This window comes from Gossypium hirsutum, chromosome A13, assembly GCF_007990345.1.
Source record: "Gossypium hirsutum isolate 1008001.06 chromosome A13, Gossypium_hirsutum_v2.1, whole genome shotgun sequence".
Taxonomy (NCBI): Eukaryota; Viridiplantae; Streptophyta; class Magnoliopsida; order Malvales; family Malvaceae; genus Gossypium; species Gossypium hirsutum.
The window spans coordinates 105,895,995-105,909,614 of record NC_053436.1 but is presented as its reverse complement, the minus strand read 5'-3'; the positions used below and the strand labels follow the sequence as shown (position 1 = coordinate 105,909,614).

At 33.3% G+C, this 13,620-nt stretch overlaps 2 protein-coding genes across 2 annotated transcripts; one reads left to right on the top strand and one right to left on the bottom strand.

Annotated features, from left to right (window-relative positions):
• Positions 1–250: 250 nt before the first annotated feature.
• On the bottom strand, positions 251–3,248 carry LOC107893448 (protein WVD2-like 6). Its single transcript, XM_041085590.1, has 9 exons — positions 3,123–3,248; positions 2,451–2,687; positions 2,138–2,380; positions 1,994–2,022; positions 1,824–1,877; positions 1,561–1,660; positions 1,393–1,464; positions 1,208–1,318; positions 251–1,105 (listed from the first exon to the last, which is right to left on the bottom strand). The coding sequence occupies exons 2-9, from the start codon at positions 2,679–2,681 to the stop codon at positions 638–640; spliced, it is 1,308 nt and encodes a 435-aa protein (XP_040941524.1). The 5' UTR covers positions 2,682–2,687; positions 3,123–3,248; the 3' UTR covers positions 251–637.
• A 5,598-nt stretch (positions 3,249–8,846) lies between these two features.
• LOC107893449 (glycosyltransferase BC10) lies at positions 8,847–10,289 on the top strand. The gene has a single exon (XM_016818440.2). It carries the CDS (start codon positions 9,003–9,005, stop codon positions 10,128–10,130), a length of 1,128 nt encoding a protein of 375 aa, XP_016673929.1. The 5' UTR covers positions 8,847–9,002; the 3' UTR covers positions 10,131–10,289.
• The last annotated feature ends 3,331 nt before the right edge of the window (positions 10,290–13,620 follow it).

Below are 13,620 nucleotides of genomic sequence, written 5' to 3'. Positions count from 1 at the left end.
TATACTTTCACCTTCCTTAAAAAATATAATTTAATCTTAACCCTCCCTAAAATAAATTTCTGAATTTATCCCTCACTATTTTAATATTGGATCAAAATAAAAACAATCAATTAACCTAAATAAACTGTCTAACCCAATAAATCGAATAAATTTGACTGATTTTTTTTGTCTACTCATATGGTCCCCACACCATAAAACAAACACGAAAAAATACCAAAAAAAAAAATCTAACAAAAGTAGAAAAAAACAATAAAAGAATGTGAAATTAAATAGATAATCAATCTCTGCAAGTAGCAAGACACTAATTTCATAGAACAAACAGAGCAATTTACACAATATAAATGGACTTAAGCAGGTTTGGCCAACAGCAGACAACTTTAGAAACAAAATAAGCCATCCTTGAACAACATAAATTAGGACATACAATGCTGCAAACAACCTCAGCAACCTTTGCAAACCTACCGAAGCTGCTGGATATCGGAGAAGACAAAAGACGACATCATCATCACTCATAATGTAGAAGTTTCCAGTTTCCATGCCTTTGATCATCAAATAATTCAGTCTCAGTCGTCCTTATTTATGCAATATGAGGTCGAGAACTTTATATACTAGTGTCCATTTAAAACCATTGCCATACTTAATGCTCCACCGCAATTGACTCTTGTTCCAAGTCTCCAATCACTGGCCCTAGATCTAAGTCAGGCTGACTTCCACCTGAATTAGCTCCGGAAAATGCTTCCAGTTGTTGAATTGGAGATGATTCTTCATTTGTCAAATAAGATGATGCGGTACTCTCCTCCCTTGTTGCTTTAGATGTTGCTTTTGGTTTAGTTGTCGTTTCCTGATCAGACACCTTGGATTTCTGTTCCTCATTTTTTGCACCGGACAAGCTTGTCTTCTGAGAAGGCAGTTTGGGAAGTGATTTCCTCTGTGACTTCTTCGCATGGACAGGAGAAATCACTTTGGCAGAGATTCTCTGAGATGCTTTCTCATCCAGACTTAGCCGGCCTGATTGGTGACTGTTATTGCTGTTACCATCAATGTCTGAAGGAGTTGAGCTTTTCCTCCGACCAAACTTTGGAGATTTAGCTCTTGTAGGTGGTATCTGAACCCAAGTAATAGACAAACATTAATGTTGCAAATCTTGAGAAAGTCACTGTGGCCATATATATATTCAAAGGACCAGCTACGAGAACATTCAACTAACCTTCTTTAATTCCACCTTTGGAGGTGTAGGTTCCTGATAGAAGCTTGGCATTGGAGTCGCTTTGAATTTCAAAGTCTTCCTAAGCATCTTAATTTCTGCTTCTTGAGTTTCCTGCAGAGAATCAAAATATCGTTATGATAAGAAATGAATCTGGAGCATAACCTGTTACGATCACAAAAGAACACCTTAGACTTGGCTTGCAAATTGCTCTTTTCTACTTCCCTTGCATGAATTTTTTCCTCGAGTTTATTATAGAACTGCACAACACAATAGCAAAGACTTAAAAGTTGAGCAAAATTGCTGCAAGAATAGACAATGTAGAATCCAAAGGATATATAATATAAAGCACCAACCTCTTTCCTTTTCTCAGCCCGTTCATCGCACTTGAAACTGAAACCATAATTTGGAAGAGTACCGATCTTATGAACTTTAGCATCAGCTGCCGTCGGGCTTCCATGATGCGATTAAGGATAAACAGAAACATGTCAATTAGAAAAAAAAAAGAGAAAAAGAAACCTATAAGCAACATTGCAAAGAAAACTTAAATCGCAACACGTTTCAACATCCATAATCCCAGATAGAAAGTATAACAAAACATTGAAACCGAAAAGGATACGATGATTCTGTGTCTCCTTCAACTTTATTCAGAGGCTTTAGCTTCAGTTTCTCCCTGTAATATACAATAGAACAGTTGAGAAAAAGCAGAAGCATAGATCAGTCATCATGCAGCACATTAAGCCCAGTTAGAGCTTGAGAAATTCAAACAAAAGAACAAGCAGTACATACGCATTGCCTGCATCTGGTTTTTCAGAATGCTGTCGGAAGCACAGAGAGAAGAGGAAAATAAATTATCAAAAAGCGCAGGAACAATGGTAACAATAAAAAGGGGGAAAATGCGCTGAAAAAGAAACTAGTACAACCAACTCAAACCTTGGATACATTGGCTTGTCTTTCATTCAATGATCTACTTTTAAGAGGCTGTTTCATACGTGGATTTGTAGCAACAGAACCACCATTCGGAGCTGGCACTGTTGCCTTTGTAATCTTTCCATCTTTATGTTTCTTCACTAAAGCTGGAGAAACTTTTTTGGGAACAGAGGGCTTTTCATTCTTGGTCTTGCCTTGAACCTTACCAGGTTCGGATTGTTTCGAATTATCTTTGACTCCCCCTTCCTACATGCGCACAGAATCAGTCTAATGGTAATTAATAAAAGACTCAAAAACAGAATGTACGACCTACTACCTTAGAATCAATCAATCCACTGCTTTCCACACACTCATTTGACCCTTCTCTAGCTTGTTCAGTTGCTCCATTGTCATCCATTTCATTATATAAACAAGTCTCGAAACTTTCCGCAACGGTCCCGTTCACATTATCTGTAACACCACTGTCATACGCATCCCCGGACGGATAAACACCATTTTGATGGGCAACCTCAAGCCCACCCGTGGACGATACGGTATCGGAATCCATCACACACTGTATCAGGAACAAAACAAACTAAAATGCAAGGCTAATTACACTAAGAAACAAGCAATGAAAAGGGATTAACACTTAAAACACCATTTTGTTGGGCATTTTCAAGCCAACCCAAATCAGATCCCACACTATAGCAGGAATAAAACAAAAGTAAACTGCAAGCCTAATTACAGGTATAACCAATTAAAAGGAATTAAACTTATAAAATTAAAATTCTCAAACCTACCAGTTCGAAAAAACACAAATTTCCCAGAAAAAAAGAATATATATTTATCGCATTTGTAATATTCTCTGTTGCTATAATTTAAGAAAGAAACGAACAAGAAACATTAATGTCCTTCATATTGGCAGATAAACAGCAAAAAAAAATCGAGTTAAAAAAATCAAGAGTTGCTTTCAAGATATAAAAAAAAGGGGATCGAAACAGTGAAAAACCGAGTAAAATCGATGCTTTTTAAGTATAGCGTAAAGCTCCAGTGACTGAGTACAGAGATCTTCAACGCCACCAAACAAAAAGATTTTTTTGTTGTTGTTGAAAATTTCAGTAATTTCCTTGTTACCTTGTAAAGCGTGCGACAAACCAGAACTCCATGGGAAAGAAGCCTAGAAGGAAGTAGCGAAGGAAAATGGAAAGGATCTGATAAAAAGGAAGATGGTAAGATAAATAAACAGTGAAGATACAAGATCCAAGCGCTACTTCAAAAATAATAAAATAATCGGAATTTTTTGATGGATGTAAGTTGAAATGTCATTTTATGCTGAAATCCATTTGCATTCCAGGTCACACTCTCTTACAAGACAACAAAATGATAGATGTCCGAAAATCTCCCCCAAAATACGGTTTTTAAAATAAAATACTATTTTTTTTACTAAAATAGAGAAGATACAATATATTTTTTAAATCAATAAAATTATAACCGTTCAAGTACCTAATTATTGAATGTAAAAAAATTAGAAATTTAATTTTTTTAATTTAAAATTTATTATACATTTTGAAAATTAAAATACTTAATTGAATGTAAAAAATATTAGGGGTTTAATTTTTTTAAATTTTTTTAAATTTTTTATGCATTTTAAAAAAAAATTAAATTTAAATTTAAAATTAGAAATTAATCTGTTTACTTAATTTTTTCTTGGAATTGTTTACTTAATTTGTTAGAATCTCATTATCATATTCAACGAAATAGAAATTTTAGTCAAATTCAGAGTTACTTTAGAATTACTTTGGTGGAATAAGTTTTAACTCGATTAGTATAAGTATTCTTGTCAATGTAAGAGAATCTGGGTTCAAGTGCGTTGAAGCGCATTATCCTCTTATTTATAGGTTGGGAGGGGTTATGGGTAGTTTTAGGTATTATATAAAAAAGAACAAATATAATCAGAACTTATAATGAGATTGTTTTAGAAAAAAAAAAGCATTTCTTTGGAAATGTGTTTTTGAAAATTTTCATTTAAGATTTGAGTGTTTAGCAATGGCATGATTGTTTGAATCGGACCAGATCATAACGGTCAATTAAATTAGCTGGATTGGAAAAAGATCGGGATATTGATTTAGAGACTAAATCAATTGACCTGGGAACTGATATGGGCCGGTTGAACTGGATATTTTTTTATTCTTTTATGAACTTCTAATGATTTATTTAATTGAATCGGATGGATTAGTTAGACCAATGAACTGATGGTCTAACAAGTTCGACATCAGGCCAGTTCTCAAAACCTTGATTTTTAGTCCTTATAGTTTTCCATTTTATTCAGTTTAACCCCTATCTTGAGTTTTTAGCTCATTTCAATACATATCCATATCACATCCGTAAAAATATTTCTTCAAAATTTTCCCTTCCCAAGATGGTAAATTTTCACTTTTAGCCCTTCAACTTTAAAAAATTTGTAATTTAATCATTACTAAATTTCATTATTCATACTTTCTCTCCTAATAATTAATTCACCTTTTAAACATTCATCCTTTCTCAAATATTAAAAATTTGGGGTATTACATTCTCATAGTGATAATTGTATGCATGATTGTTAGACTTGAGATCACCATTGTTTCAACATTATGAGTTCTATGCTTTGACACAGTTAAATGTCTTCCGTAGATGGATGAGTTATAAAGACTGTTTATGGGTATGCCATAATCCATGTAGTGGGATGAGAATGACCAATATAAGATTTTTTTCTTACATAATAGGAGCGATATCTTGGGTCCTTTGATCGGGTGAGACGAGAAATGCATGACCATACTCAAATGAGTTAATATAAGATATCGTACTCATTTTATTTATCTTAGTCTACTCAAAATTTAGAAGTAAAATATTAGACTAATGTGTCTGTTCCATGACTCGTGTTCAATCCAAATATTACAAAAAAAGGGATATACTACGCGATAATATTATCATAGAAGGTTATGTCGAACCACGACTTTCTGCAACTTGGGTAGCAGTGATGCATTCCTAGATTCACTCATTGTTTGTAACATTAGAATTGTTTTAATGTTACTACTAATGTTACAGGATCCTATAGGGTCACACTCTATGTTTAAATCAATTAGAATTAAATGATAGTTGGGGTTATTTTTAACTATCACACGGGTTAAATTATTATAAAAGTGTTCTCATGATTAATTTAATCTGATAGATTTAAATGTTAGACACAATACGAGGACATACTTGATGCACACACATAGATAATCTAGCTAAAATAAATATGAATTGGGTTTCATATAATTTTAACTAGTATATCTTTATTGCAATTATTAAATAAGGATTTAATAAATCTCAGTCAAAGAAATATTTTAGGGAATGATGTAAATTGTTATCCTTTATGGAAAAGATATCATGTTTTTACAGAACTCACTTAAATCACTCTATGAGAAATATTCTATTCAATAAGATATTTTGAATAAAAGGTATGTTTTTATCCCTTATTTGAGGGTTACTTAAAATTCATTTGTCTCGCAGTAAAAAGTATTTTCAAAATTTTCTAAAGAAGTATGGAGAATTTTTCTGATCGTTATTCTTCCAAGTGTGTACCGTAAAAGCTAGAGCGAAACTAGTTGCAACTATGTTCAATTGAGGATTTCAACGCTTTTATCAAGATGTACATTGTTTACTCATATTGATTTAGGTATTGTTTAATAGTTTTCTCAATTTAGATCTGTTCCTCAGACATGGATCCATAGGTTGTGATCACTAGAATATATTTTTGTTGTGTCGCGAGGTATGTTGGCGTTCCAACAGGTTAAGTATAGAAGTGAGGTTGCAACTTGGTAAGTGGGTTGGACTTAAATATGTCTTGTACTTGTTGATTTATAGTGGGTTACTCTTTAAGTAAGACCCCATAGATGTATGAAGTTCTCAAATAGCGTATAACTAAACTTTAGTGTTCATCTCTTAATTTATAACTATTAGTAAGATAGTCTACTTGCCATTGAATGAAAGTCTGAAAAGCTTAATAAACAAATTCTCATTTGGTATCAGAGCTAGACACTTGACACATTAAACAGAGATCCGGTTGTTGAATTGTTGTTAAGATAGAGGGAACATCAATTCCAAGATCATTATGTTGAATGGCATGAATTATGCCTATTAGAGGGCAATGATAAGGGCTTTTATCAAGTCTACAGATGAAAGAACTTGGCATATGATTTTGATAGGTTAGGAACCCACCAACAAATGATGTAGTTGGTGTAAAACTCTTAAACTTGAAGTAACTTGGACTAATGATGAAGAAAAATTGGCTAATGCAAATTTCAAGGCCTTTAATGCAATTTTTTGTAGAGTAGGTCCACATGAGTTCAAGTGCATTTCTAAGTGTACCCTTTCTAAGTGATGAAAACATTATCTTTTCTCTTTCTTTTGTTTGGTAGTTAGGAACATATCTTAAACTCGACCATCGTTTGGGTGGCTAGTTATCGCTTGCGCAATTGATTTGTCATTATCTTTCATCTACTACGCCTCTGTCACTCATCGCTCTTCTATCCTCCTTTTTCTCTCATTCTTCTTTTTCTTCCCATTCAATAGAATAATGCTCCAGCCATTATGGCGTTTCTCAACCCCCAGTTGTTCGAATGGGGTGTTTGTCTCCTTCCTTTTGGAGAAGAGCTTAGTAAAAGTCCTCTCCCATCTATTCCTTGTAGGAGCTTCCCACGTTTTAATGGAACTTTATTTACTCTCCTTACTTGAGGTTTGTGTTTGGGCATTTCTTGAGGATTTCAAGTAGGGACTTATGGTATTATGGTGTTTGTCGAGCTACCTCCACTACATTGACTTGTTGTTGAATGGGAAGAAATAGAGATTTAGTGTCAACATGCCATATTTGTTTCGAGAAGTTGATGCTTCGCATGATAGTTTGACTCTTGCCCTTTTGAAGTCTATTAAGCTTTCAAGGTGGTTGTTGGTCGTTGTTGTTAGGGCCTTTGATGTGATATAGCCTCCCTCATAGAAGGCAAGCATGCCAAAAATGAAAAGATGAGGTTATTAGGCTACGATGCGTATTCGAGCATACGCACAAAAATGCATACACAATTTAACTTCTAGATATACGACTCTTCAATTAAACAAAATGATCTAATCAAGCTTTGTTACAATGGTTAAAATTTTGAAAAAAAATATTTCCTTTCTTAAAATCATAAAATTTCAACTAATTCAACTTTTATGAATTAATTTGATTTGATTTTATATTTTTTATCAAAAGAAATTTCATGTTGAAAATGGTACTTATTTCTTTGATTCTTAATTGTTAAGGCTCATCCACTCCCTCCACATGGTTGTGTTCATTTTATTTTATTTTTATTTTATTTTTTTCTAAATTATCATTCAATAATTGGGTATAGACTAGAAACTAGCAGCCTCTTAAAACCATCAATTTAATTCATGAAAAAAACAACATTGGGTGGTAAATGATTTCTATTTCTATTGTTTTAGCTGGATTTTAGACAATTTTACCCTATAAAAATAGGATGAAAACATAATCTCAAGAAAATAATAATGAAAAAGAACCCTCAAGTTTCAAAGGCAAGGTATAACCAATGTTAGAAAAGCTTGGAGAAGTCACTGTCAAAGAGGAGACATCAAACATTAGGAGTTTGGTCGTATATAAACTGTCCTGTACATATTAAAATTGGAAGGGGACCATAGCAGATAATTACAAGGCAGAATTATCATGCTTTCCTGCAATGATTCCTTTGAGATAAGAACTGTTTCAGAGTTTTGAAGTTCCCTAAACTGAAATATCCAATGGAAGCTTTTTGTTGGTTTATTACATGATATAGGTTTTGTAAAGATTGACCCGAGTCCGACCCAGGGTTTAGAACTTGCTTGGTCTACACTTATGTCTGCATTTCTGCCTCTTTCTTTGTCTCAAATCATTGGAAATCATGCTTGCTCATTCTTCATCACTGATCATTGAGCTTTTGGGCATAAAGTGGTCACCTCTTTTCATTTAGTTTTCTGCATTTTGATCTGACTTCTTTGGACCCACACACTATATGAGGCAAAGAAGGTGAGAATCATAGTTCAAGAATCATAGTTCCCAAATGCGACACATTCTCATTAGTCAAGTCATTTCAAGTTCATGTTATTCTATATTTAACATTTGAGCTCGAGTTATTTTAAATATAAATGATCTTAAATTCAATGTTTCAAATTATTTTGAACTCAAATTGGAAAGATTCGATTTGTTGAGTTATTATTATCATAACGGATTTTGCCAAATTGGATTTCGAATTAATCAAATCCGAGTTTTGAAATTGGATCAAAATTGAGATACATTATTAAAGGCCTTAAACAAGTCCAATACCAAGTGCTAGGAGCCATTTGAAACCAATTGTGAAGTCTAGAGTGGCCCACTTAACCCAACCAAATGTTTTTGCAAGCCCAGATCCAATCTTCAAATTAGGCACAGTAATTATTATAATGCAAAAGTCAAACTAGTTATTATTTAATTACAAATAAATGAGGCAAAGCTGATTTGTGGTCAAAATCATCAAAGTATCAAAACTTTATAATTTGATTTTACACTTAACCTAATATCTTAAATTCTTAATCAATTCAATTTAATTTGACAGAAAAGTTATATTTTTTATTAAATTAAAAAAATATAAAAAAGTGAAAATCAGTTTGACCAAACCAATTTCTGTCTATCAAAATTTTGTATTGGGATAAAATGATAGCATAAAAAAAATAATTTATTATTCCACAGAAAATATACCAAATCCCACATTTTTCTTTTTCCTCTTAGATTCTTTCTCTAGGGTCTGTCTCAAAGTCACTCTCTTTCCACTCAACAGAACAAAGAGAAAAAGAAGGGAAGAAAACCATGCTGTCCCCAACCCCACTCTCTCTTTTTTGTGCTTTACTCCTCTGCTTGCCTTTAGCCGTTATTATTACAATCACTTCGCCGACAACCACCGTCCACGACGGTTCCGGACACAACCTAGTTCCAGATTTGGACCCTCCGCCCAAAACCCAACAAAGATTCTCTTCCAAGCCACTGCCTTTACCATTGCATGACGACGATTCACTCTTCCGAGTCGCTTCCCGTGTCAACTCAAAACTCCCTCCCGGTTCACCCAAAAAGATTGCATTTTTATTCCTCACTATTTCGCCTCTGCCTTTCGCTCCGCTTTGGGAGCTTTATTTTAACCAAACCCCCAAAGATCTCTTCAATGTTTATGTCCATGCCGACCCGAGTTACCTTTACGACCCGCCGTTCTCGGGTGTGTTCACTCACCGAGTCATCCCTTCAAAACCCGCTCTCCGTTTCACCCCAACTCTCGCTTCTGCTGCCCGGAGGTTATTGGCTCACGCGCTGCTTCATGATCGTTCCAATTACATGTTTGTCCTCTTGTCCGCCTCTTGCATTCCCATTCACTCTTTTGACTTCACCTACAAAACGCTCACTCGGTCAAAGAAAAGCTTTATCGAGATACTGAACAACGAGGTCGGGAGTTACGATAGGTGGGCAGCGCGTGGAAAAGACTCGATGTTGCCGGAGGTTACGTTGGAGGATTTCAGGATTGGGTCTCAATTTTGGTCGCTGACACGTAAGCACGCGAAGCTCGTCGTTGGTGACGAGGTGATATGGGCGAAGTTCAACCAACCGTGTGTGGTGTGGGACACGTGTTACCCGGAGGAAAACTATTTTCCCACCCTCATACACATGCGGGATCCACGTGGCGCAGTGCCAGCCACCCTAACACACGTGGACTGGAACGGCAGCTTCGATGGTCACCCGCGCATGTACGTCGAGTCCGAGATTGGGCCTCAGTTGATCTCACGGCTAAGAAAAGACGAGCCTCGATACGGTGACGACGGGACCTACGGCTCTGATTCACCGGCGACGAAGCAACGGCGGCGTTTTCCGTTCTTGTTCGCTCGGAAATTCTCCCCGGGGTCAATTCAACCGTTGTTGAGAATAGCAAACGACGTCGTATTCAAGGATTAAACCAATTTGTGAATGCACGTTTATGTTGTAAAATTCCCTTTTTTTTTCCTTTGTAACTGTCAAAAGTGAAATTCAAAACATAATATATAAAGACGGGAAAGCTGGGAAAGAACCCAGTGATGGTTGTTTCCATGTGAACGCCTTTTGTTTCCGAGTGAACTCAGTCTGAGTCGTAAACAAGAAACGCTCCAAAACATAAAGAATGGTGGGAAATTTTTGCTTGTTTTATTGGCAAAATTGGACAGTGCCTGTGGTGGTGACACTGTAAAACAACAAACCAATTGAAGCTCATCTGCAACTCTCATCTTGTATGACAAAAATACTTTGGATTCAAACAGGATGTAGCTAAATTTTGGTTTATAAGCATTGTAGATTGTTTTTCTACTTGAGATTGCCTGGTTTGGCAGGTACATCTCCAGTATGCACTTGAAGTCTACTCAAAATGTTAGACATAAGAATACTGAAGTCAACTCATGAATAGTGAAGTCATATTTTAAATAGTAATAAAATGTATAAATATTTGAATGTTCACATTAATACGATTAGATAGGAGATAAATTGTCTGAATAAAAATAATTATTTTTATCAAACAAGTATCTGTTTTGGATATCATCTTCCAAAAGCAAAAATTTAGAAGATCACTAATATAGGTATTACGTATCCACCTTTAACGTTCTCCCCATAAATCACCTTATTCCATTATAGAAACTATAAAAGTGGATTAAAGTTAAATCATTGCTTAAAATAGGGAGGACTAACATGAAAAAGCAATACTGATTGTGGCTTCTTAATTTTTATCTGGATTTTCAGAAAGAAGAAAAAAAGAAACGTGGGTCTGAAAAAAAGAAAAGGAAAATCGATTAAAATTTGGTTCATTTATTTCGGTTTAATTAGTACTTCAATCGATTAAAGACTTTTCCCCCACCTCGTTTCACCTGGTTAGTTGGTACCAAAATCCTGCATCAATGTAGATCATAAACTTACTTATTGCCTTCCCATTGCAATTAAACTCCTTACCATGGCATACAGTGCATCTAATAATAGATGTTAATTTATTAAATGAAACTCATTTGACTCGTTTGAATTGGTCTGACTTGTGAAACATATGGAAAAATCTATTTATTTGAAGTTTTAGTGGCCCAAAAAAATACTCTACTGAAATTGGAGTTAGCGGGGGAATTAATGTAAATCCCTTTGAACTCTCATTTTGTAGATAAGCACAAATATTAATCGTCGATGTGATTTAATCTATACTATTGAATTTGAGGGGTAGCATTTACTCAAACGCTTGGTGTGTCTTATTTTTCTTTGTGGTTTTTTTTGTTCATTAAGATAGAGTATTAAGGAAATTTAAAATTTTTATTATTTATATCTTTAAAAATCTAAATGAATATCGAAATAGTTATTAAGTCATCAAAAAACTTTGAGAATTGGATGAATTTTACTCAAATAAACATGCACTTTTGTTACGCACCAACCGTGACACAATGCCCTACTAGCCGGCATCCTTCTAAAGAAAAAGCTGCTTGGGCCCAGCTTTTCGAGCCATGACATGGATTTCAAGGCTCAGACTCAGTGAGTCGTTGTTGTGAATCCAACATCATATCAATGTACTACCAGCAATGGTTGTTGGGTTTCAGTTTTTTATTTGAATGTTCATCGTCCGTTGTTAGGGAAAAACAAGAAAATATTATTGCACGACCAAGAAATAGATTTTGCTAATAAACGATGTTGGGATTGATGCTGAAAAATCCAAGGCTCTAGGTAGAAATCAGTAAGTGTACATGTTTTTCTTATTAGTGCTAACCATCAAATCATGTTGATAAAAATTGGGGATGGAGAAAGTAAACCATCAAGTTTGGTATCCCATGCAGAAACTACCAAAAACACAAGGTAAAAACAATCTCGCTGTGTATAATTGTAGTAGAACTACCCGAAACCCCAACCATTTAGCCTCCAACACAATTCGTAAGTAGAAGATCCTCTCACTAACTTTCCACTACAGTTCAAGAAAGCATCACAAAGACAACCACAGTATCAGCTGCACATGCAAGCGTTTGATGGAACCCTCGTAGTCATAAGAACCAAGAAGGGGTTAAACTGCGAGTGGGACAAAAATTTCACAGTAGTTACATAATTATGTGATAATGATAAATTTTCACATTAAAATTTTTGAAGTAAATACATACTTAAATATTTATTTTGTTAAATTAAAAATATCATATATGTTTTTTGAAACCATTATAATATCTAATAGACTATTAAGTGATGACGTGATGACAAATGTGACATTTGACTTGAAAAAAAATACTAATGTCAGGACTTAATTAATTATTTTAAAAGATTTTTAATTATTTTATGATAACTTAATTAACTTTTAGAAATTATAAAATAAACTATAAAAATTATTAAAATGATAAACACATTATTAAAAATTATAAATTTTATAAAAGGAGTAGTCATTTTCAATTTTCAATTTTTTTATTATAATTTTTAGTAAGTTATATTTCCCTATAATTTTATAATATTTCTAATAAATTTTAAATTTTTTTAATAAAAATTGCTTTTTTATCGTGCATCACCTCTTCTCAAGCAAAACAATTATTTATCACTAACCTTAAGCGACCAAGCGCTTAACTGATTACCATTACACTTCAAGCTCTCTATTTCCCTATTATCGAAAATATAATTCCAAAACTTCAAAAATAATAAAAAATTTCTATATATTTTTTTTACAAATTTTTAAGATGTTTTATATTTTCAATAATTTTTTAATTTTTTACCATCTTAATAATTGATATATAAATTTCTATAACATTTTATGGGTTTTCAAAAAACAATTTAATATTTTTTCTAAAATTTCAAAAATATTTTTATAATTCCTTTATATTTTTAATAATATATCAATAAAATTTATAATTTTCCTATATTTTTTATAATTTTTCTAATTTTTTTTTAAAATCATACAAGATTATGTCACACTTACAATGTGAGTGAAAGAAAATATTTCATGTAAAATAATATTTTCTTTTAAAATTTATTAAACAATTATTATTGTTTGAGTGGTAAAGAAGTTGTGATTAAATTTTGTTAACATAGGTTCAATCTTTAGATGTATTATTTTTAGTTGTTTTATTTAAAGATTATATAAAAATATGAAAAGGTAAAAACATCATCGTAATAAGTTAGATTAACATTAGTTTTTATTTTAAATAAAAGGATAAATAAAAGCATGGAAAGACAAGTACTAGAAATTTTATCACACATATGTATGTGGAAACCACGAATTTAGAACACATGTGTGCGTTTAAGAAAAACATATAATAAATAATGAAACGTGAGGTTTGAAACTAATAATAACACATATATAAAACGCACGGAATTAAAATAAAAAATTAGTTTAAACTATGAGTAAAACAAAATTTAAATAGGTAAATATATTAGATTAGGAATAGAAGTGAAGCCAGGAAAGTTTTTTTGGACCGGCCGA